The sequence below is a fragment of the Chelonia mydas genome, chromosome 4, assembly GCF_015237465.2.
Source record: "Chelonia mydas isolate rCheMyd1 chromosome 4, rCheMyd1.pri.v2, whole genome shotgun sequence".
NCBI classification, from domain to species: Eukaryota; Metazoa; Chordata; order Testudines; family Cheloniidae; genus Chelonia; species Chelonia mydas.
The window spans coordinates 84,381,589-84,407,773 of record NC_057852.1 but is presented as its reverse complement, the minus strand read 5'-3'; the positions used below and the strand labels follow the sequence as shown (position 1 = coordinate 84,407,773).

The following is a 26,185-nucleotide window of genomic DNA, read 5'->3' as shown; positions in this document are numbered from 1 at the left end:
AGGTGTTTCACCCTCTAAGTATTCTGAAACAAAAGAAAAACCACCCAAAACAAGCAGAGAACCAAGAACAACAAAAAAAGTTTCACTTTGAAACAGTGTTTTTTGGGGATTTTTCAGTTCTGCCCAGGAACTGGAAAAACCAAACCCATTCACTCAGCTCTAGTAAGCATCTTCAACTTCTCCCTATAGTTTGAGTATTGTCCCAATTTACTAGTTCTGGTTTCTATAGTTCCTTTGTCCTATGTAAGGATCTTTTTAACAACTGAGAAATAGAACCAACATTACTGGTCTTTCAAATACTTCTTATTGTAGTACACTCTCTGTACAGCTTTACATTATGGATTCATCTGCTATTTAATAATTGGTGTTTATGTTCCTCACAGTATATTCTCTCTACTTGATGCAAGTTGTTTGCAATGTCCTATTTTCATTGCAAGTGACACTGTTATATTACACGTGTGTACATAGGTGTCTTGTGCACCAGTGACTCATACATAGGCACTTTGGATGTCAAAATAGATAGATATTCTCTAGGAAAATTGAGGAATATTAATGTTTTGAAACGTTATTTTTGTTAGAGTGCAAATGTCATGCCAAGGAAATAACGTAGGTAAAAATCTCCCCAACACCAAAGTCTACTTCTGTCCCAGATCTAACACAAGACATTCCCCAACAGCTTGTTTATTGTAATAGGAGTTACTTTATGGATAGGTCATTTTACGCACAGACATTTTAGAAATACATCCTTAATAACGGAATAGCTGCATTAAACATTCTTCCAAACAATATAAACTCTTAATTTTGTTGTGAAAAGAGAGAGTAAGAACTCATTAATCAACTGCCTTTCTTACACCATTCCCAGCTCTCTCATACTGGGAGAGGGTGCCATGCTAATGCAATTTTGTAGTTTAAAAGCATATAATCTAAAAAAGGAATTTTCTTATAGTGAACAATTGTGGTAACAAATTAGAAGGGACCAATAGGTGATTGTTGTATTACACTTACAGCAAAGATACTTGGAAGTAGAAACAAAAGAATGCTAGTTGTCTGACAGTTGTCTGAACGGTCAATAATTAAGGAAGCAGATGGATGACCTGTCCTACATTGGATCTATTCTTAGCTATCTGCAGATAGCTATCTATGAGCTTCTATCAAACTTCTGATGAAAAATCTGTAGGCTGAAGAGCCCCTTTCCAGAGGTACAGTTATTTTTATTGAAGGGTATCCAATTCCAACAGGCAGAGCTCATCCCAGATGGGTGAAGGATCACCATGGACTACAGGAACCTATGCACTCCCGCAGGTAACTTTCTGAACGGCCTTCCGAAACCTCCATCAGTGTTGTGCACACAGTCAGCTAGCAAGAGAAAGGAAACTCATTTTATCCCTCCTGTGAGTCACATTTTACCTATTTCAGATAGTCACTGAGGAACAGAGGATGAGAACTATTTGGCACTTTTAGCTTCTAATATTTCTAGCTGTGTATATTATGAGGTTTGTTTTTAGTAAAACATTAGGTGTATGCTGTAAGAGCAAAAATATGATTATGTTCTTGCCATCCACAGAGGTAAAAAGCCTATAGTCTAGCCACTATGATCAGTTATAACTAGATTTAATCCTAATCCCACTGAAGAACTGACAAGTGTCCATTCTATGTTAAAAGAAAAACTTTAGGCATGCTGGAAAGTAGCACCTTGAGCTGCAACCCAAAAGTTTTAAAAGAATTAAGTCTAAAAGTTATGTGGATCGCCAATTAACCAGTTTTGTACTATCCTTAATGAAGGCTCAGAACCTCTGAAATGTTTTTGAATCAGTGTATTTATAAAAGAGGAGACATAATCCAAAAATTTACATCACCCCTACAAAAAATAAATCAAACACTTTTCATCCCTTGATCTGTGCTCCTTGACATTAGATTCCTTGCTCCTGGCACTAAGGAAGATAAGGTGTGTGTGATGAGTCACAATTTGTAAACAGAGTGGACCAGATTTATCCTTGGATATTTAAACTCTAAATTCATAGGTAACAGCATGAGATTTGGATGAGGTCAGATTCACTAAGTGTTTTTGCCTCTGACTATTTACAGATACAAGTTTAAATGATTTCATATACATTTTGCAAGTGCCAGAGAACTTTGACACCAACATATTTTGAAGGAAGTTTTACTTAGGAATCTCATGTCAGTACTTTCCCTTGCTTGTGTAATTTGACTGCTATTAGAAATGATTAGATGTTCATCCTTTTTTGATGAAGTTGGATTTGCTGCACATCCTCTTACCAAGCTAGTATGATCATTGCATTCTCACTGATGTTTCAGTAGATGTCTTGCTGGTTATTCTTTTACATTTTCAAGACCAAGAATAATTTTTTTTTTGGTTTCAAGTGTCTACCAAAATATACAGAGATCAACCAGGGTCAAATTTAGACTCAGCCATAAGTAGGTGAAACTCCACTGAATCTGGCCTAAAGTGATGTACCCACGTTGTGGAAATACACCACCACTGCAAGAAATGTGAAAAAATAGTTACCTTATTTAAGATAGGCTTTGTGGAGAGAACATCATAGATGGCTGGTAGGGAGATGTTCTGAAAGAGATGAGTAAATTGCAAATAGCTAGGTTTATATTAGCTCATGTTTACATACAAATTACATAGCAAGATCATGCTGAGAACAGTGACCTATCATCTTTGCTGACTACTTAAGCTATAAAGTTAAAGCAGACTGAAAATACATAACTCCCCAACCATCCTCCAGACAGAAGATAAGCAGGCACTAGAAATTGGCAGGCCAGGCTTTGCTGAAGGTAGGGCAGTTTTGTAGCATTTGGCACCTGTAAACTCAGCTGTAGTATTTTGCTCATGGATGAAGCAATCCCTATATGTAGTTTCGGAAGCGTTTTTATATGATCAGTTGTACCCAAAGCTGCTTGCACTGCTGAAGAAAAAAATACTTCAGAAATTGGAGTTTAAAAATGCAAAGCAGTGAGAGCCTCAGGCTAGCCCAGGAAGAAGCCTCCCATTTAACCTAGCAGCAGCCAGCTGAGCTGCTTTATACGTACATCATGTAGGCAAATTTGCATCACAAAGCCTTAGTTGTTCCTGTTACCAAGCTAATGCCCTGAACTGCCATGGTTAGTGCAGACCCTTACTATGAGGTGGCTTGAGTTCAGATAATTTCAAAATACTAAATTTAAGTTATTTTAAAATATTTACCTCTTGCTTTGTCTGGTTCATGCACTTCATTGCAGGTGTTCTACGGTCATCCAAGACAAGGGGAGCCTTCCAACGATCATAGTTTGTTTCCAACACATACCATGTGCCCCAGTTTGCATTAAGGCTTGAAAAGATATGTAAATGTGTGTTCATTTTCTGGTTAAATACTCCAGATACAGATATGGTTAGCATAAGGGGAAAAGTGTATTTCACTGACAGCACTAGTTAAAGAATTTGAGATTCCTGAGCAGATTAGTGAAATAGCCTAGGATTATAAAAGCACTTTTTCCTGAATAAGCCAGATACTATATCAAAACACTGCTTTTTGGATTAAAAGCTTTAAAAACTCTAATCAAGCAGTAAGATTCTAGAGTCAGCTTGCTCTCTTTTAAGGAAAAAAGAGCTCATACATTAGACATAGGCACGCCTATGTCAATGGAATTTGTCTTGCTCTTAAGTGTACTTACTCCCATACATCCAAGGCAGCTTGTCTGCTACGGGTGATCACACAGCCCTCTCCAGATTTGTTTCCTCCCAGTATGAAGTAAGCTGGAGCCAGTAGTCTTGTTTTAACCAGCTGGTCCTTTGCTTCTTGATAACTAAATAATGCATTAGAGAAAAAAATGTAGTTCAACAAGACTCGTGTGCTTTAAGCCCTACGAATACCCAAACATTGATGCTCAAAGTATTTTCCATTATATCAGGCTTATTCAATAAGTAAACTTTAATAGAACTATATAAAGTAACAATACTGAGTTTCTAGAAGTAAAAATTCTCCAATAGCAAGCTGCTCAAGTTTACAATTTGATTTTCTATTAAAAAAGCCTATAGTTTTCTGGGAGACGTCTCCTGGACAGTTTTTTCTTTTAATGGTTGTCAAGACAGAAATGGGAACTTTATGATCCACCTAGTGGGTTGCAGCGAAACAAAGCATTTTTTCCCCCCAATATCATGACATCCTAACCTATGTTAGTGTCTGAAGAGGTTCTGTCATGATACGCCACTTGACAGGTGGAAGTGGTCTTGTTAATTTTAGCTTCATTTAAGAAAACAAGGGCTTGTCAGGAACCCCCACACATGCATGCCAGGAAAAGGTTCCTTTTCTAGCTTCTAAAAAGATCTACCACACATTTTCAAAATAGGCAGAGATCAGTTTAATTTTCAAGCTTCTAATAAGAGATTAAAAAAAAGAGTAGGGGGGTTCTAAATGTTAATATCCACAACACTACCACGATAAACAAACCCACTGGAAGATGAGCAGAAAAAACATGTTACCTTGTACCATTCTCTAGCACAGTTCTGGTGAGGAAACCCATCCACATACCATCTCTCCTCCCAAGAATCCACTCAAAGATTCCTGAAAGAAATCACCTGTTATAACAACTTTTCTTCATAGAGACACACAATCTTATTTCCCCTTGACTTTTATAGCTTCTACATACCTGGTATAATCCCTAGCCTCAGCTTCTCTGTTTTCCCCGTCTTGTACATCTGATACTGACTTCAGTCTGTTTTTGTGTGTAAGTTAGCAGGTGCCCCTAAATTTTGAAAACTTTGCTATATATTCAAGAAACAAGTCTCAGTTACTCACCAATGTAGCCACCATCAAGACTGAAGCGCTCATTCATTGTAAGAGTGAAAATTCCCTGGGAAACAGTAAACAAAATGAGTTAACTTTCATAATGAAGTGAAAGATACTTTTACTAATTACTGACACTGCAGTGAGTAACACTGTACTTTAAGGTGAACATATAGCCTGATCCTGTAATCTGTTCTGTGTGTGACTATTCCCAGAAGACACCAGTGGAACTACCCATTGAGAAAGGAATCGCAAAATTAGACACGTGCAGCAGAACCTCACTAATCCAGATGTGGGTAAGACCAGGCTAAACTGGATTCTGGGGTTTGTAGCCTATTGTAGCAAGCCACGAAGATTCTCCTGTTGTGCTAATCCAATGCTGTGGTCATTCTCCCTTCAAACCACTACAGGAGCATCACATCAGCTACCTGCCAATAATGTATCCGACCTCCCTTTTAGCCACCTAATTAGTCTCCCAGAAGGAGACCAGACCTTAGGAAAGTTCCAGGCTTGAAGACTTGCCCCATGGCATGGTCACTGGTACCACACTTATAAATTATAGTCGCACATGAAACTACGAAGGTGCATGAGCTTCCAGGTTAATTTCCCCAACCCCTCCTGTGTACTCCACTCCTCCAGTGGGGTGGGAAGGGAACTCAACAGGTAAGGCCTAGACTCCTGAAGGTGGAGCTCACTCTATATTGCTGGAGCTTATTTTACTGTGTTTGTGGCTAAAATGGTAGAGAAGAGTGGAACAGGGCATTTGGAGAAGATCTGAGGTGATGGTAAAATACAGGGAAAAGAGGAGGTAGAGAGAAAAGCCACCCGTTTGAGAAGCAGGGTGTATGTGTATAGTCAGTGTTTAAAATCTTGATTAAACCCCAGATCTCAGCTGCCTGTAAATCAAGACAAGTTAATTTAAAATACATGCCTACGTTTGCCAGGAAGAGAGATGAACACATAACACTAAGAACACTGACCAAGTTCAGCTCTTCGTCTTTTTGGGAATCACGGGTGATCTCATTTTTTGCTTGCTCACAAAGCTGCTCATCTAACTTTTCCTTTTTTTAAAGCCAAATCTGTGTTGGATACAAGACCGCACGATTCTGAATTTTGAGAGCGTGTGAAATTTTCCTTTAGCTATACAAGCTAGCTTCAAAGTTCAAGTATTTTATGTGGGCAATTTCCTTTTATAATGAAATTGTGCAAATCAATGGCATTTTCCAACAAGTATCCTTTCTTCTTTTTCCATTCTTTGGAAGGGTACATTTCCATCTCAACTGTAAGTAAACTTGGATGCTATAACTTGTGTAAAGGGCTCAGTTACAAAAGATGGACAGTCTCTGAAGGTGACAAATGAATAAGTTTCAAACCTGTTCCTAACTGATCCTTAGAAGGAAGGTGAATTGTGCTCTAAAAAAGGAAAATCTGAGCCAGAAAGTTTTGTGGTGTTGCAAACAAAGAATACTTACTGGTTTGATTCCAGACACCATGCCCACATATCCTGCAAAGTTTGTAGACTTAAATACTGTTTTGTTGTTTCTCTGGAAGTCCAGAGTCACCACTAAGGGCTTCAGTTCCTGAGTTATAATCCAGGAACTATTTTTTATGTCCCACCTACAGAAGGAAAGTGTGCATTATTAAGACAACTCTGCTAACCCATGTTATTATACAGACTGCAACATTTAACTATGCATTAATGTACACATAAACCCAATACAACAGTGTTCTTAATTCCACATTTAGCATTACTTTTAATTCCTTACTTCTAGCGAATCTATGCATGAAGAAAGTGTAAAGCAAATTTATAAAATGCAGTTTATGGGTGAATATATGGTTTTAAAGACCCAACTGGCCCATACCTGATTGTTCAGTGCCAAACTGGACCTCTACGCAATACTTACCAAGCCACCCTAACCCTATTAGTAAGGGGTCATGAAGTGATCTCAACTGTCATAACGACACCACTTTTGGCAGAGATTACCTGGAATTCCAGGAGCTACTGAAACTTTTAAAGCACCCCAAAGATGTATACCTCTTGGTGGTCTCCGCCATGAGATTTGATCACCCTTTGTCCATCTTTAGTTTAAAGTCTCAGCCAGGTCCTTATCTTATATAGACATTGAGAAAGCAAAGATGCAATATTATCAGGATTCATTAAAGAGACAGAGGTTTTCTTTGTTGAAAGCCGAAAGAACCAGAGATGAAGTTCTTTGTGGGGAGATTATTATTGATATTAGTCAAGGGAAATTTGAAAGATGCTGAGGAGCACTGATCAATGAAGCTCGAATAAAAGAGCAGAAGTTCTAGTAAAAATATGGAGAAGATAGTAGTTATGGTTAATTTGTGGAGGTATTAGGAAAAACCTAGATAAAACTGACCTTTCAGAAATGTAATGGGTGAATAAATTAATGGCATTCTGAAATTCTTGGCTATAAAGACAGTTGGAAGGAAAACTACTGCCAAACAATGGAGCTCACGCTATTCAAACAAAGTGAGTGGAAGGGAACATGATATAGAATCATTAGAAGATATATAATAATGAGTAGACTCCAGCCTCTGGACAGAACAGAGATTGTGAATGCTGAGAGAAGTCAAGAAAACAATGACCTGTACGATAACTGTTACCCAAATCTAAACTGAATTGCTTAGAGACATTTCTCAAAATATTACACAGTTGAGTCTCTAGTCCATCTGTCTATAAGCAGCAAGGTGCACTGTAGGCCTCAGATACTAAGGACATATAACTACATGATTATAGTTATTTAACAAAAAAACGGAAAACAACCTGAAAGTACAGTGATAGGCAGGTTAAACGTATACATATTTAAAAAAACAAAGCACATTAAGCAGCACCAGAGATAATTTTAAGAGTGGTAAAATCTCACCCTTGTTTCATACTCAGTTTACTATTTATACTGTTTATGGTTTACAATCTCTGAGCTAAGAAAAATACAAACTGGTCAAACTCTTGCACTAGCATGTGGCAATATTTGGGATGCAAACTCTCCAAGAGAATTTAGAAGATTATTCCATGGAAACATTTCTACTGATCTTAGGAGATGTAAAAGCTGAAGTCTGTTTGACCCAAGCTATCCTTTTAAGGAAACTCAATTCCAGAGTTCACACTGATGGTGCTGTTGGGGGTGTGTGTGTGTGTGTAGACACACACAGGACCATAAAACAAGCAGCAGGAATAATCCAGATGGCATGGTACAAGTGCTTCTTCAGTTCACATGATGCTACTAGAAGAATTACCTATTGACCACAGCCAAAGCTTGGTGATCCACTAGTTTTCTTGTACGCTGTTTCTTTTGTGTACTGTGCCACAGCAGATGCTGTGCTCTGGAGTGAGTTCCATCTGCTGGGACAGAGTGGAGCACACAGAGTGCAAGTGTTTCCAGCAACTATTCGTGTCCATTCCCTGGTGTGTGTGAGGGGGTGGGGGGGATTCACTTGGGCCATCTATGGGGTTCTTCCATGCTAGCAGGACAAGATATGATTTTTTAAAAAATGGAACAGCCATTTCTGCTAAGTATGGAAGAAGGGTCATTTTACTATTTGAGGTAAAGAGCTGTATTCTTACCCTGTACTAGTCTTTTTCATTATACTAGCAATATACAGTGAAGAGTTAATTACAGTAACTAGTTGTGACAGACAATGTGTAAATGTTAAATTAATAGCTTGTACTGAAAAACAGCAGAGTAACATTCAAGCCTTGGTTGCTTTTAGGACTCTTATTTGGAATCATTCTATGATTTCTAACGGGCAGATAGACACACATGTACTTACCCCAGAAACAGTCCAAAATCTAAATTTCTAGCATGGTACAGCTTTCCTGGATTTAGAAGAGAAGTTATTTTAATATATAACAGGCATGTCTAGGGGGTTAAGGCTCTAACTAAAGAAAAACAGGCAAGCTGAACTCATAGCAGATAGATTTTTATAACTGGATGCTGTTGTGGGTGTTCTTGCTATACCAATATGGATGCTAAGGAATACCATTCTATATTAAGAATGATTAGGTAGACCAAAGAAGCTACTTTTGCCAAAAAGATATTTGGAACAAGTCTGCTTCTAAAGCTTTTCCTTTCTAAAATTTAATATTTCCTAACCTTAGCGTTTTTTCTCTGATGACACTTGTCCCATTGTTTTCCATATCAAAATGGACTCCAATCCCCAACATTTGGGGATTAAAATACAATTCTCCCTGTTTTTCCATTACATTTTTTTTTAAATAAAATGGAATGTTATCAAATTAACATGATAGAACACCTGAATGAATACATAATCAGGTAACTTTAAAAATGCTGTGTCTTCTTGGAAAGGCATTTCAACTACTCTAGTAAATCTGAAACCTAGGCAAAGTTATAGTAGTTTAGATTGCTAATAGTGTTTCAGAGTCCCTGGAATGATGAATACAAAGCAGTTCCATTTTACTGCTTCAATCCACAGCTGTTTGAGGGTTTTGTTTTAAATAAGTAGATGGTCTACTCTGTTTGTAAAGGTGTTTTTTTCCCCTGCTCTAAAAACTCTGTTTATGGGAAGAGTGACCATGCAATATCAGAACTCATTTCCAGGAAGGGAAAAAGCAGCAAATGAAATCCTCATGTCATTTGTTCACTGAATTCACTCTTACCCTCAAAGCTATCACCCATTTGGCTGAAAAATGGAAGACTCCTTTTGCGACAACTCATATTAGTGTCTGTGCAGTTTAGGAAGGGGAAAGAATGGACCACGAAAACAAAACCAGAAACCCAGTTCTCTCACGTAGCAACTGAGAACACTGCAACTATGGAGTGATTTTTTTTTTTAATTCAGTAGGTATGAATCAGCCACTTAAAACTATTTTGGTTTAGAGTTATATAAATGCTGCCCATCACCACAGTATCTGAGCATCTTCCACATAAAATACCGAACTTGTACACAGTGCTCTTCATCTGTAGATCACAACATGCTTTACAGTGTTCAATATCATCATCATCTCTACTTTCTAGAAGGGGAAACTGATGCAGGAAACAGCAACCTTGAGTAAATCACTTCATCCAGCTGGACAGCAACAGAGCAAGGAACAGAAGCCAGCAATAGCAAAGTTCCTAGTGGACTATTATCAAAGCTCAACCAAAAAGTATTTATACAGGATAAAAGCCCATATGTGCTCCCATAAGATTCACAATAAAAGTGGTTAAGAACAGACTTTACCTGATTTATCTTCTGCTACTATTGAAGTGCATACTGTAAAGATTTCATAGAAGATATTAAACAGAACAATTTCTCCTAGGAAAAAAAGGAGCATTCAATCAGTACCAGACTGTCAATAAAAAGAGCAGCTATTAGAAAAGAAGTCTATTGGAGAAAGGAGAATCCTACAGCACTACCTCTCTAGAATTTCAATTTGACTCTCTTAGGGTTTGAGTCAATGGCCAGTTCACTTAAAGGCAAGAGCCTCAAGAGGTATAAGGAGCTTCAATATCTTAAGAACTAAACTAACATGGGGACTAGATTCTCTTGCACCTATGTGCCCACCCACATCTGACACTGAAGATACAGCTTTCCTTGTTCAGCAACTTGCATTACACAAAATCTTCAACATAGCACTGCTCATGCTGCTTGCACACTGCCAGGATTGTTGGGGGGGAAAAGCACAGATCAGCAGTTCTCCTGATCTGCCTGGATTCTGGCAGAGAACATGTAGTATCCAGAGATCCATTGTGAGAGTCTGCACACACACCTTATCAGCATGTAGAGTACATACGCTGCATGTCCCCCTAGCACTGGTATAAACAGCAGTGTAGATGGTGAGGCATTGCTTAGGCAATTAAAGTCACATCTGAACCCTGTGGGTATGTACCCTACATGGCTCTCCACATGTCCAAGCAGCACCTCCCCAGTCTACAAGGCTATTTTTAGCAGTGTGGCTCTGGCAGTGGGATGCCTTTCATTTGCATGTGTAGCTACACATTGCAGTGTGGCTGCAGCCTGCTTTTTACTATGGCATGTAGCTACACATAGCCTTTCTGGGGAGAAAAGTCCCACAAGCAATCCTACCCCTGCCCCTCTTGGCATGTTGGGAGCGGGTGTAAGGAAAGGCAAAGAACTCTGAACAAAGGAGTGCTACAACTTCTAGCAGTCCTAGATTGAGAGCCTCCATATCTCTCAGCAGAAGATCTGCTTCACAAGGCCATCAGAGAGAGGGCATGGTTGGACAGAAGGGTTACAAGTCGCAATCTTTCTAGTGTCATTTGCTGTCATATTCCTACAGATAATGTGTTCATATAAAGCATCATTAAATTACCAATTATATACTGAATAATTAGGTAGTGTAGGCTAATGTGATAGATAAATGCACTGCAATTTTAAAGGGGGGGGGGGGGGGGGGGGGAGAAAATCAGTGATTCAGACATTATAGAACTGAAATGTTGAAATTATTACCCAAAGGAATGCCCGAAGCATTTGCAATCCCTTTGAGCTCTTCATTGAAAGGGTAGGGAAGGGTGGAAATCAGCCGAACCTGGGGGACAAAAAAAATACCAAACCCACGACTTGTTTAAATTGTAACTGATGATGAATCATATCTTGGTCTCTAAACAGAGGCTCTCTCCTCCTTATAGTCACATCTTTCTAGGCTGACGTAAAACTGGACACTGAATATCTCCAAATATTTGAGGGGTTTGTGGAAAAAAATTGAAAAGCAAGAAAGCACCTTAAGAATAACAATTAGTTTATTAAAATCTCTACACTCAAACAATGGAGATGGGCACAACGTCCGGTTAATTTTTGAGACCACAGACTGTTAAGACCAAGACAAGACCCAGGCACCATTCATAATAATGCTCATTAGGGGAATCCCTACCTACACCACCCACTCCCCGCCACAGAGGCGAATTGGAGTGACATGAGACCGTTGTAAATTGTGTAGGGACAGACCTGGCCGCCTGCTGCCTTCAGGATGAGGCAAGCAGAGTTGTCTAATGTTATGTCTACACTGCAACTAAGAATACTTCCCAGTCCAGGAAGACAGACACACACAAGCTCTGCTTAAGATAACCTGGCAAAGAATTAGCTGACCAGCTACAAGCCTGCCTGATCCCCGGGTCCGTACTTGGGTGGTTAGCCTATGTTGCAACATCCACTCTGCTCTTTTTAGCACATTAGCTTGAGCACATGTCATCTTGCTCCCTGCTCAGGTCCTGTACCAAGTCTGGATCAACCAGGCTTGAAGGTTTGACCCAAAGAATCTAACTTTTAAGAGCAGATGTAAAAGGCATTTCAGAATCACTAGGACTGTCATGTGGGTCTCCTTATCTTAAGAGTTTTAAAGATAATCATTTCAGTCAGTTTAGCAGCTGAGGAGGTCTAAAAATTTACAAAGGATAAAAGGGAAATTGCAGTGTATACAGACATGTCTTACAATATAGATCAGCAGATTTATCAACACCACATCTGCAATTTCTCTTGCTTTTGTCCCTTTTACCCTTTGCAAAACTGCACATAGTAAAATGGTACTTTTAACTCCAGATATTACTGCTGCTGCTCAAAAACTGTACTGTTTCAATTCAGTTTTGCCACACTCGAGAATTACTCACAAATACTTCATATATCTGCTAGTAGTTAAAGGGGAGGGGGCCGCAGTTTTGCTGTTAGTCCAAAACAATGGACTCTGATCAAGACCGCTTGGTAAATTCATAAGTGCTGTTGTGGTCAGACACTTGTCACATGCAGTGAACTAAAGGAAATGACTAAGTAGGAGTACAGCACAGCAGAAAAAACAGCATTGCAGTAAGTCTGTTTTGTTAAAGAGATCGTCATTTTCAATGGTATATGAATTTTCCTACTAGATAGGAAGACTAAGTTCAAACTTTCTTGAATTCATAAGAATTCCCCCAAACAGAACACTTGCAATAATTTTTTCCTCAGTTTAGTATCTGTCTTCAAATAGAATTTAACTCCAGAAAATAAGTTTTCTAAACTAAGAGTAAGTAAGTATCTATCACATTTGAAATCTCAGTCTCTGGATAAGTAACAGGCTTAATCTACAGCAAGGGAAAAACTTTCTAACCATAAGGGTAGTTAATCTCTGGAATAGGCTTCCAAGGGAGGTTGTGGAATCCCCATCCAGGTTTTTAACAGGTTGGACAAACACCAGTCAGGGATGGTCTAGGTGTATTTGATCCTGTTTCTGTGCAGGGGGCTGGACCTGATGACCTCTCAAGGTCCCTTCCCGCCCTACATTTCTATGGATTCTAGGACTGCATTCTGGAGGCTAGGGCACGCAGTTGGAGGATTAAAAAAAAAAAAAATTAGACACTGAAGATACTTACCAGCTTAGTATCCACTATTTCAACCGCTTTGCCACTAGGGATGAATGCATTTGCTATATTTTTAATACTCTGAATTACAGTCTTCAACTAGAAAGGCAAAAATTTTAAGTTAATAGAGTTCAAGATTGTGATACTTTTGCATTTTAATATAGGAAATGATAGGAAAATGATAATCTGATGCTAGTGATGAGACAAACATTGCCAATCTCTGTAGCCATTTAAGAGCCCAATTCTGGAACCCTTACTCGCTATCTTATTCACACAAGATGATAAGGGCCCTACTCTAAGAAACTTCGAGTATATACACTGGAAAAGCTTCAAATTTTCTCCACTTGAGAGCACATAACAAATGCAGCCCTGTTGTAAATGGTGCAACTCTACTGATTTGGTTTACATGGTTCAAGAGGGAGTACATGATCTAAAATATAGGCCAGTGTTTTCAAGTCTAGCTAAAAACAGATTCCTAAAACCTGCATTTGGGCAAAAGCAGAACTAGCTTAGTTTTAAGAGGTGATTAACAGTCCCAGCTGACACTGAAGTCAATGCAAGAAGCTCATGCCCAACACATCTGGGGAAAAAAGCCACTTCTAATTAGAGGCCTAAATACGATTTTTAAGCCTAACTTTAGAGACCAGCAAATTTGAAAATTTGACACAGTTCCTTTTCTCTTTAGGTTCAAACCAAACACATTAATATTGTTCAAGAGCTATTCCTACCCAATGGCTTATTAGATGGCTTGAATGAACCAAATTTAGTGACCTCTTTCCACTCCACAAAAAACTCCACCACAGTCGGTGCCTTAATTTACAGTGTTAGGAAGGCCAAAAACAGTATGGTGATGAGGAATCATTCAGCACCAGAGTCAGTTTCTCCATATTAGGAAGGAGGCATACTGACTGGATCGTGTGGGGAAAGTTAAGACTACTGCCACTGTATCCTGCGTTTGTGGATAGAATACTTCAGCCCCAAGAAGGCTGTCACTCTGGCACAATTTCCCCGTAATAAACGTGTTTAGATTTGAAGAGGAAAAGAAAAATTAAGTCCACCTCAGGAAACACCACTCTTCAAAGTGTTCTAATTACTAGTTAACTTACCTTCTATTAAGTCAGATCTAGTTTGACAACAAACACTTTGTAGGAAGAAAGTGTTTACTTATTTTATTTTTTTTTCTGGTCAAGACCTTAAGTACAGAAGACTGGAATTAGAAACGTTAATCATTAAATATTTCAAAGACAAATTCTTCCCACTCCATGAAAAAGTTATATACAAGTTATTAAAGCTAAACTTAAGAGCAAAAGCTTTATTTCATACCTCTGTTTTTTTGTCACTCATCAACTTATCCCATCTTCTGCTGGGTGGTAAATCAAGATTTATGATGTATATAGGAACCGTCCCTTTAAATCTGAAAAATGAGTACCAAAGTTCATATTTATACAAGTTTATACATTTGTGCTATACCAAGTACAAGGCCAAAACTATGGAAGAGATGTTTTCATTTGATTCTGTTATGTAAGCAAGCCAGAAGCTTAAACTGCCTTTTTTTCTTCCCAATTCACTGTTTTCCTGTAATGTGGTAGAAAGTGTAGTAGTAATTTGAGTTACTCACGTTGGTCCTGTAGGAGGATATGTTTTACTTCTGCAGTCTTCTCCAAACTAGAGAGAGAGAGAGAGAGAGAGAAACAATACTGTTTAAGAATGCAAGGTGTTTTTTTTTTTTTTTTTAAACTAACTTCTTGGTTATCTGACTTTTGTTTTTAATATGCTAAGTAGTCTTAGGTTTTTGGTCCTTTTAAATGAAGCATGTCCAGTTCCTCTGTGCCAGTACAGGTGCTTCCAGTTTGACCAATTAGGGGGACCAGGTAGCACATGCAGCTATAAAGGATCAGGGAGAAGCACAGAGGGAAGGCAGTCTCTGGGGGAAAGCTACAGAGGTGTTTACTGGCTGACCTCCCCAAGCTAGAGCGGAAGTTACCTACTGACTTCCAAGCTGGAGAGTTGAAACCAAGGACCAGAGAAGACTGAAGGCAAGGGTGCAACAGAGGGGTTTACCCAATGAACACTACATGCTGGAGAGCTGGAAAAAGGTTAACAGGACAGGAGTGAGATATGTTCCCCTGACATGGATGAACTCGCAGCAGAGAGGGGTCCCTGCTGGGAATAGTGGGGTTATACTCCAGGTGAAATGGTTAGATGGCTGTCCTGGCAGAAGGCTAGGAGAGGACCAAAGAGGTACTGGGAGTGTGGTATGTGCTATGTCAATGGATTAGATGCACTGTTGGTGATATAGATGGACTATGCTTTGGGACTTTTGTTTTCGATTATTTGCATAATGTTTTTGTAACAAATGGGCCCCAAGGAGGGGTGTTGAAGCAAGAGTCCTTAGAGGGCCTGACAGAGGAAGTGGGACAGTAACCCTGGCCTTAAGGTGCTCAGACACAAGAGGGTACTTCGGGATGACCAGGAATCATTCATACTTTTATCATAAAGGATAATATATCTAGTTGGTTAGCTGAGCAATCACAACAGGCTGGGAAAAAAATCCCATATTTTGGTAGTCCAAGCTGAACAAGTGAAATTATTATTTATTGCTTAGTGGACAAGCTAATGGCTTGCACTTAATCCTATATATTAACTGATTACTCCTACTGTGATCAGAGGTGCCAGTGATAGCACTTAGCATTTACAGAGCATTCTGTTAATAGGTCAGAATAATTCAGAAGCGTTAAGTAAATCACCACACACGTGCAAGACAGGCATGTTAGATAGTATCCTTGTCTTACAGATGGGTGGCAAAGGCACATACAAATTAAGTGGTTCGCCTAAAGTCATGAGAGCTTGCTATATGGTACAGACATTACCCACTGCTGACGTGAGCAGCTAAACTGGTGCTGAATATGACTTAAATGCAAGGTAACATTTGGCACCATTTAATTTTACATTCAGCACCAATATAGAAACTGATTAACTGCAAGCATAATCCCAAGCATATCAGCTGCACCCAATGAGTACTCTTTTTGTAGTATAGGGAAGTCTAGGAGTCAGCATCAGGGTCAGAACCCAAGTCTTCCTGCTTCCAATCCTGTGATGCACCAGCTATTTCACTCTGGCAACTCACCTCATTTGACTTGTAAGCGTAACCAGCTAACAGAAGTAATGGAAAAAAATTACCAGCCTGCTTCTGAGTTTTGTTCACCCAAGGACACCCCACATTGCCCTACTGAACAAGGACACACTGCTAACATCATAAGTGCACCCTGAAGTGTTTTATGGGCACAAATGCCATTTACAAGTAAACAGGCAGAAGGTCAATTATTTGCAGTTTGGTTGCACCAGTAAGAAAGATTAAGTTTGTCCTTGACAAATGGGCATACAACTCATTCAGACTAAACAACTGACAGCCAACATATCAGTGTTCAATAATCTGGATGGAGATGCAAGTTGTCCTTGGGCAACTCATCTTAAATTCCCTAGATTCATAAATGCAAACAGCCTGTGACATTGTGCAAGATACCTTCTATCTTACAAGTTATTCCATGGTATCAATCACAGAGGAAGACAGGACACTTAAAAGCGTTAAAGTTAATTCATACTTGTGCAATATAATTGGTGTGAGGATTTTTGATCTATAACAAATTAATCTAGCGAAGAGATTTTATACCCATCAGAGGTTACCCTTTGGCAGCTGCTTCTTACTCTTACCCTGTTGTCCTAGTCACAGCTAAGAACAGTCATCAGCAGAGCGCTGAATAAATGTAATACATTTGTATTCTTGCTGTTTGGGGTGATTGGTAAGAAACTTTATGAAGGGAATCACAGCTCATGCTAGATGTGACTATAGGAAGTACGCAGATTCATGGGCATGAACACAATGCTGCAGTTATAATATCCTCTTCCTAATTAAGACAAATGTAAAAAAAAAATTCAAACTTAGAGGCTAACTACCAAATTAAGGAAGCTAGCTGGAGACATCAGGTGACTGAGAAGGCTGTAAGGAGTCAGAATTCTCATGCACAAAGGAATTCTGAACAGCAAAACTGCATCTTGTGAAACTTTTACATTTCACAATACTCAAAAAGGAAATATTCCATCACATGAATCTGTTTAACAGATAAAGCAAAATTAGGACTAGGTCAGGCAGTTAGTACAGTGCCACTTCAAAAACAGATACCTGGCTGAAAAACATTGCTAAACAGACAAATATTCAAGTATCTCAAAATGATACATGGTTTTGTTGCCACCATTGTTTAAAAACATTATCCCTTCATAACAAAATTATAACAGAAAACTAGGTAAACAGTGTAAGTTTGCAGACTTCCAGGCAATGCACCCAACTGCTTATTAGTTATCTACTGTTAAGGCAAAATGACAAATTTCAGTTCGGAAGTTTGTCTCTTTTTTTTTTTTTTTTTTTTTTAAGTGATAGCTGGATACTCCAGAATCCTTTTGTTTATAAGAAGCTCAATATGGTAACCTAAGTCTATATTAATTGAGGAAATATTATTGCCTCTAGCAAATTGAACATAATAGGACATTAGCTTGAAATCCAACTTTTTTTTTTAAGTTTGGTGTTTCAAGTCCTACATATGCTGCTATATCCCCCAGCTATTTTTGGCTGTTCTATAATCACTTTTACAAGGCTTCCCCTTTCTTTATTTGTGTAAAATAACCCACATAGTCAAAGGGGGTATGGGGTGGGTGGATGAAACTGTCCTTTATGTCCAGAAGTGACTTTTCTCTAGTCTTTCAGTTATACTCAGTGTGTATTATGTCACAGTTAGTTAAAACACCACCCTTTTAAAATAAGTTCAAGAAAACAGACAAGTTTCTAGGTGGAGGGTTACAAACACAGCCTTCAATTCATGAACCAACACACACTGCTGTTTCCAGATCTTCAGGACAGTTCCAGAGCATCTACTATTCACAGCTTTCCTAAGCAAAAAGCATGAAATTGACAAGACTGATTAGTTTCACCACTGCTGTTCAGAAGCTTCTCTGGAGCAGCAGTGAAATTGACACATTTCCCAGCAACAGAATGAAATTAGGAGCAGGTCTGGAACTATTACTGTGGTAAGGGAGACCCCTTCCTTCACAACTATCATGAAGCTGGAGGAAGGACAGAGGAGACACACCCTCTCCTCTCAGTCAGGCTGCTCTTAGTAGACAGATCTTCTCTTCACTTACCTGAAGCCCACTTTCATGGCTTCTGAATGTCAGACACTTAATCAGAGGCTGCTACAAAAAGTGGAGCCTGGAAGCAGGGGCCTGAAGCGGCATCTTGTTAAAAATTCCTATACTTTCCTCTTTCTCAATAGCTAGGGAATTTTGGTTGAAGATAGGATAGCTTCTTGCTTGGACATTGGCCCAGACAGGCTGCATCTTTCTTACCAACCTTTTGCTACCAGGTTTTGTTTTGATTGTTAAATGTCGAGTAAAGTTTTTCCAAATCTCATGTGTACATGGAAGTATGTGAGGGTGCGTGGCAGCATAAGTTACGAAAGAGAAATACAATAGATTGTGGAGGAGAAGCAGAAGGAAAAAATATAATGGAGGAGAAAGATAATACAATGCAAAGAAAGAGGTAAGATGGCTGAAGACAACATAGAAAAGATACACCATGATCAAAGTGAGTGAAGCCAAGTTACAAAGAAAGGGAGTCCAAAAAAGTCAGCCATCCATTTACTCAGTTTATTAAATAGAAAGCTGACAGTTACATTTAAATACAGAATATAGCTGTTTTAGTTCTTGTAAACTGCAGGAAACATGGTGCCACAAATTTGTCACTGTAGAGTAGCATTAGTGCCCAGATTAGTAACAGTTGGGTAAACTTTTCAAGCCCAGCCTATTTACATTTATAAAGTTCATCTGGACATTTAAATTGTCCATTCTGAGCATTCCAAGCAACAGGGATTTCATCATTGCCTTGGAAGAATATTCTGTACTCCAGAATTTCTGGAAATTTTCCTCACTAATCAGTCTAAGATTTCCCTTACCTAACCCTATTATTCCTAGTAATCTCCCTTTGCACGACTATAACTTTGAATAGTATCTTATAGATTAAAGATATCACATTAAAGCTATCATACTAATTGATATTCAGCATCTTTTTTGTAACTAAAGACAGCTTAGAATTCTATGTTCCATAAAACAGTTTCTTTACCTCTCCCATTACAGGGCAGTATTCTGCCATGCTGTAATAATCCTACTGATGATTTTCATCTTTCAGAATAATAGTAACAAGTAATACAAAACTTAACAGAATTGCAGACAATGCAGATATGGCTAGTGAGCCCAATTTTCTTTTGCTTTTAGTTGTATCTAAATTGAAATTGCAAGACAAGTTTTGCCCTCAGTTACATGTATACAACCCACTGAAAGCATTCAGTTATAACCTGTGCAATTCTCAATACAATGGGGTTACACAGCTGTAACTGAAAGCATTAGGATATAGGATATTTAATACTAGTGACAAAGTGACAAGAGAAACCAGCTTGATTGCCAGTGGTATGAAGTATACTTTAACCTAATGCATCTGCATCAAATCAAGAGAAACCTGAAGCTCTTTAAGAAACTGAATCACACAAATTAAAAGTTATATAGTCATCCACTTCACCACCAACTCTCCCACCACACCTCTAAATAGCCTACCCTAACACATTTTCACACTAGTGCCTCTAAACCACTACAGCAGCATGCTCCATGTGAACATGGAGCCCCAAGGATACACCTGTGTGCAGTCAACTACAAGATCCAGATCTAAGAATCTGGCTGGATTTTTAGATCCCCTTTGCCTCCCTTCAATTACCTTTGCAGTACTTTCATTATAAACATATTACAAATATTTGTTGTACTGGTGAAGGCCACATTTCATATTTTAAAAGGTATGATCACTTGTTCAACAAGACCTTACGGTTACATCAAAAAGTCATGTATAAATTCATTCATATGCAATGTTCTAACAGTATTCTGTATCAAGCATGCTTAGAGGAAAACAATCAAAATGAGGAACTCTGCTTACAATGTATTCAGGACATATATAGCATGTCTTCAGACAAAAGTAAGTGTGTCATTTCAGTGTTTTGAAAAAGGATACAGTAGTAGAATTAAGGTTCACTTAGAATCATAGAATATCAGGGTTGGAAGGGACCTCAGGAGGTCATCCAGTCCAACCCCCTGCTCAAAGCAGGACCAATCCCCAACTAAATCATCCCAGCCAGGGCTTTGTCAAGCCTGACCTTAAAAACTTCTAAGGAAGGAGATTCCACCACCTCCCTAGGTAACCCATTCCAGTGCTTCACCACCCTTTTAGTGAAAAAGTTTTTCCTAATATCCAACCTAAACCTCCCCCAATGCAACTTGAGACCACTATTCCTTGTTCTGTCATCTGCTACCATTGAGAACAGTCTAGAGCCATCCTCTTTGGAACCCCCTTTCAGGTAGTTGAAAGCAGCTATCAAATCCCCCCTCATTCTTCTCTTCCCTAGACTAAACATCCCCAGTTCCCTCAGCCTCTCCTCATAAGTCCTGTGTTCCAGTCCCCTAATCATTTTTGTTGCCCTCTGCTGGACGCTTTCCAATTTTTCCACATCCTTCTTGTAGTGTGGGGCCCAAAACTGGACACAGTACTCCAGATGAGGCCTCACCAATGTCGAACAGAGGGGAACGATCTCGTCCCTCGATCTGTTAGCAATGCCCCTACTTATACAGCCCAAAATGCTGATAGCCTTCTTGGCAACAAGGGCACGCTCTTGACTTATATCCAGCTTCTCGTCCACTGTAACCCCAGGTCCTTCTCTCCAGAACTGCTGCCTTGCCATTCAGTCCCTAGTCTGTAGCGGTGCATGGGACTCTGCACTTGTCCTTGTTGAACCTCATCAGATTTCTTTGGGTCCAATCCTCCAATTTGTCTAGGTCCCTCTGTATCCTATCCCTACCCTCCAGTGTATCTACCACTCCTTCCAGTTTAGTGTCATCTGCAAGCTTGCTGAGGGTGCAATCCACGCCATCGTCCAGATCATTAATGAAGATACTGAACAAAACCGGCCCCAGGACGGACCCTTGGGGCACTCCACTTGATACTGGCTGCCAACTAGACATTGAGCCATTGATCACTATCTGTTGAGCCCGATGATCTAGCCAGCTTTCTATCCACCTTATAGTCCATTCATCCAGCCCATATTACTTTAACTTGCTGGCAAGAATACTGTGGGAGACCGTATCAAAAGCTTTGCTAAAGTAAAGGAATAACATGTCCACTGCTTTCCCCTCATCCACAGAGCCAGTTATCTCGTCATAGAAGGCAATTAGATTAGTCAGGCATGACTTGCCCTTGGTGAATCCACGCTGACTGTTCCTGATCACTTTCCTCTCCTCTAAGTGCTTCAAAATTGATTCCTTGAGGATGTGCTCCATGATTTTTCCAGGGACTGAGGGGAGGCTGACTGGCCTGTAGTTCCCCGGATCCTCCTCCTTCCCTTTTTTAAAGATGGGCACTACATTAGCTTTTTTCCAGTCTTCCGGGACCTCCCCCGATCACCATGAGTTTTCCAAGATAACAGCCAATGGCTCTGCAATCACATCCGCCAATTCCTTTAGCATTCTCAGATGCAGCGCATCCAGCCCCATGGACTTGTGTTTGTCCAGCTTTTCTAAATAGTCCTGAACCACTCTCTCCACAGATGGCTGGTCACCTCTGTGATTGACTTGAACTGGGACTGTATAGAACATTGTTGCAACCAAGGTCCTGTAGTAGCACCAAAATTGTAAAACGGGTCAAATAAGGTGTCTAAGACAAGGTTACGGTTTGCTGGTTACGATTATGCAATCTGTATGCATGCATCATTTTTGTATTTAAAGTTATAAGTATTGGCTCTATACTGTCTGTATTTCAAACTTGTGCTATGCTTCTGGGTGACACCCCAGACAAGTTGGTGTCAGCTCTGCCTAGCCTGCTTGATGGCTCATAAAGGACCATCAGCTATACAACTGACCCACTGAGAGAAGGCAGACATGCCTTGTGACTCAGCAAGGTATGCAGGGACATGCCTATGGACAGAACTCTGACGTTTTTCCATGCCATGTGATGGACAACTTGTCTTTGGAACAAAGAAAGACAGACCACATGGCAAGAGAATATAAAAAACTGCTGCAGCTCCTCCATCTTGTCTTCAAGCCTGCTTCATACATCTGGAGGAACTTTGCTACACTGAAGCTTTGAACCAAGGACTGAAAGCCATCCCAGCTGTGGATGTACTCCAGAGACTTTATTTGAACCTGCAGTTTATTCTATCACTGCTGCAAGCCTGAACCAAGAACTTTGCCATTACTGTATGTAATTGATTCAATTTAACCAATTCTAGCTCTCATCTATATTTTTTTCCTTTATGAATGAACCTTTAGATTTTAAATTCTAAAGGATTGGCAACAGCGTGATTTGTGGGTAAGATCTGATTTGTATATTGACCTGGGTCTGGGGCTTGGTCCTTTGGGATTGAGAGAACCTTTTTTCTTTTACTGGGGTATTGGTTTTCATAACCATCTGTCCCAAAATGAATGGCACTGGTGGAGATACTGGGAAACTGGAGTGTCTAAGGGAATTGCTTGTGTGATTTGTGGTTAGCCAGTGGGGTAAAACTGAAGTCTTCTCTGTTTAGCTGCTATGGTTTGCCTTGGTGTGCACAGAAACTCCAGCCTTGGGCTGTAACTGCCCTGCTTTAAGCAATTGGTCCTCAATTGGCACTCTCAGTTGGGTCCTGCAAGAACCAGCATTGTTACAGCCTCCTCCCCACACTGTGCTGCCCAGTGCAGTAATCTGGGAACTGACCTTGTTCGTGAAGACAGGCAAAAAAAGCATTGAGTACATTAGCTTTTTCCACATCCTCTGTCACTAGGTTGCCTCCCTCATTCTTTTTGTGGCTAACATACCTGAAGAAACCCTTCTTGTTACTCTTAACATCTCTTTCTAGCTGCACCTCCAGGTGTGATTTGGCCTTCCTGATTTCACTCCCGCATGCCTGAGCAATATTTTTATACTCCTCCCTGGTCATTTGTCCAATCTTCCACTTCCTGTAAGCTTCTTTTTTGTATTTAAGATCAGCAAGGATTTCACTGTTAAGCCAAGCTGGTCGCCTGCCATATTTACTATTCTTTCTACACATTGGGATGGTTTGTTCCTGTAACCCCAATAAGGATTCTTTAAAATACAGCCAGCTCTCCTGGACTCCTATCTTATGAAACAAGAAAACTGTTACCTAGACCACAGAAAGTCATAAAAGGAAGCAATTGTTCTGTTGTAAGTTGCTGTGGACTAGAGAGAAGAAAGTCAGAGGACTCTTCTTAAAACAAAACTTAACTATATTGGCAGAAAGAACAGGAGTACTTGTGACACCTTAGAGACTAACAAATTTATTAGAGCATAAGCTTTCATTGGCTACAGCCCACTTCATCGAATGCATAGAATGGAACATATAGTAAGAGAAAATATATATATTTTTTCATACAGATAAGTTGGAAGTTACCATACAAACTGAGAGACTAATTAGTTCAGATGAGCTGCTATTAGCAGGAGGAAAAAAAACTTTTGTAGCGATAATAAAGATGGCTCATTTACACAGTTGACAAGAAGGTGTGAGGATACTTAACTTAGGGAAATAAATTCAATATGTGTAATGACCCAGCCACCCTGTCTCTGTTCAAACCCAAGTTAATGGCATCTAGTTTGTATATTAATTCAAGATCAGCAGTTTCTCTTTGGAGTCTGTTTTCGAAGCTTTTCTGTTGCAAAATTGCCACCCTTAAATCTTTTACTGAGTGGCCAGAGAGGTTGAAGTGTTCTCCTACCAGTTTTTGAATGTTATGATTCCTAATGTCAGATTTGCATCCATTTATTCTTTTGCGTAGAGACTGTCTGGTTTGGCCAGTGTACATGGCAGAAGGGCATTGCTGGCACATGATGGCATATCACATTGGTAGATGTGCAGGTGAACGAATCCTTAAGGCATGGCTAATGTGATTAGGTTCTATGATAGTGTAGCCCATGAAAGCTTATGCTCTAATTAATTTGTTAGTCTCTAAGGTGCCACAAGTACTCCTGTTCTTTTTGCGGATACAGACTAACACAGCTGCTACTCTGAAACTTGTCATTATATTGACAGGCATTTAAGTTATTACTGTTTGCACAGCTTCCAGCCCAATGAGGTCCCAATTCTGAATGAGGTCTCTAGAAACTACTGTAATCCAAATATTCAAACATTTTTTCATCTCAAAGTATCACAAAGCACTTCACAAATGTATACACGCAGCTCACTTCATCTACTACTGAAATGAAGTTACAGGTATTGAGAGGATTAATTCAGAGGTGTAGGAAAGTTACAGGTTTCAGAGTAGCAGCCGTGTTAGTCTGTATCCGCAAAAAGAAAAGGAGGACTTGTGGCACCTTAGACTAACAAATTTATTTGAGCATAAGCTTTCGTGAGCTCTAGCTCACTTGCTGCATCGGGCTACCTCAAAAGCCAATTTGTGTAAATTTAATCAGCTAGGAGTTTAACTAGCTTGGATAAATTTCTGCTATTCTGGTTATTGCGCAAACTTTCAAGTGTTTTCTTTCCCCACTGAAGAAAATCCAAGCTTCAATTCAGAAAAGTTCCCTGGGACACTAACTTCAGTGGAGTTTTTAGAGAAAGTTGGGTCTTACAAATGTTCTCCCATAGGCCGCCACCATTTTTTTCTGTGTATTATCTTTTCTGTACATTTCCTAACCCAGGGAACGTGTTAACTGTATGTTTTGTCATATGAAGTAGAATAATAAATGCTACTGGTTACTCCTAGAAGATCTCATTTGAATACTAGTTTTCTGCCTATACCTTCTACAGAGAATAATCAAGTTTTCCCAATAAAGTTCTGCACATTTAAATCACCCTGCTTAAACAACAAGACCACTGGTTAACTGGTTCAGGGCATCACTAAACAATGTAAACAGCCCCAACCACCTCCTGCTTTACCGAATAAAGCTGTATATTACAAATAACCCACACAAAGAGTGGTTTGGGGCAAATAGTTAAGAAGAGGGGAACCTATAACTTCAGCAGCACACAAAACAGGCTCAAAAGCAGTTGCTCTTACTGTAGACTATACAGTACCACTTTCTGCACAGCAATACACCAAGCACCTACATCATTAACAAGGGCTACCGTTTAGGAGCTTGGCCACCTGGAATTCAGTACCTAGATAAGTGGCCTAACTTTCAGAACAGCTATGCACCCCCAGCCTCCCCTGAAGACAGAGGATAAGATACTAAGAGAAGCAGTCAGGAGCACTGCAGCTGTGCAATGCTAGAAGGTCAGGCTGCAGTGCCTAGTTTCGGGAACCCCACTCTGAAAGTTTAGACCGATACCAATTACAAGAATAACAAACCAGCTTGACTCCCAGGCTCCTAAGCCCCCACCTACTTGCTATTAACCCAGGCGCGGCAGCCCACTCCTCTCTCAGCCTGGGGCGGTGCCTTGAAGAGCGAGGTGTGGCCCATGCACACAACTAGTACCGACAAGGCTCCGCGTCCTCCCCCGGGGACCCAGAGACCGAATCAGGCGAGGGCCGCCTCTGCCTGAGAGGAGAGCGCTGCAGGGGGCACAACCCCAGAGAGTGCCCGGGCCGGTGAGGGCCGCGCTCCGTCCCGCAAGCAGGGGCAGCCCTCGCCCGGCCCGGCGCAGCTGCAGTCCCCCCCGGTGCTTCCCAGCAAGGCGCTGCGGGTGAGGCTCGGAGAAGGGCGAAGCCCCGCACCTCCAGCTGTCACCCGCGGGGAGTAGCCCTGCAGCCTGCCCCACGTAGCAGCCCCCCATGCCCCGCTCACCGGGTCCTCGGCCAGCGCCGCGAGCGCCGCGGCGGCAGTGACCGCCAGCAGCGGCCAGCGTGAGATACTCATCCTGCTGCTGGGCCCCGCGCACCGCCACCGCAGCCTGACTGAGCCGGCAAGCGCAGGAACCAGGAGAAAAGCGGCATCATGTGACACAGCCCTGAGACCACACCACCCACGCCCAGTGTGTGGCGCGCCACGTGACTCATCATCCCCAGGAAGGTACC

General features: G+C 40.4%; 1 protein-coding gene and 1 long non-coding RNA gene across 2 annotated transcripts; one reads left to right on the top strand and one right to left on the bottom strand.

Annotated features, from left to right (window-relative positions):
- Positions 1-281: 281 nt before the first annotated feature.
- Positions 282-26,185, bottom strand: ASAH1 (N-acylsphingosine amidohydrolase 1). The gene is given in 15 exon segments (XM_027825110.3): positions 282-1,356; positions 2,528-2,584; positions 3,212-3,335; positions 3,679-3,810; positions 4,487-4,568; positions 4,803-4,857; positions 6,263-6,407; positions 8,583-8,628; positions 9,993-10,067; positions 11,223-11,301; positions 13,112-13,198; positions 14,423-14,513; positions 14,718-14,764; positions 25,956-26,060; positions 26,063-26,185. Coding segments are annotated over 15 exon segments (1,323 nt in total). The 5' UTR covers positions 26,171-26,185; the 3' UTR covers positions 282-1,266.
- LOC122465741 lies at positions 1,262-10,063 on the top strand. The gene is made up of 2 exons (XR_006290770.1): positions 1,262-1,391; positions 9,788-10,063. It is a non-coding gene; the product is annotated as an uncharacterized LOC122465741 (long non-coding RNA).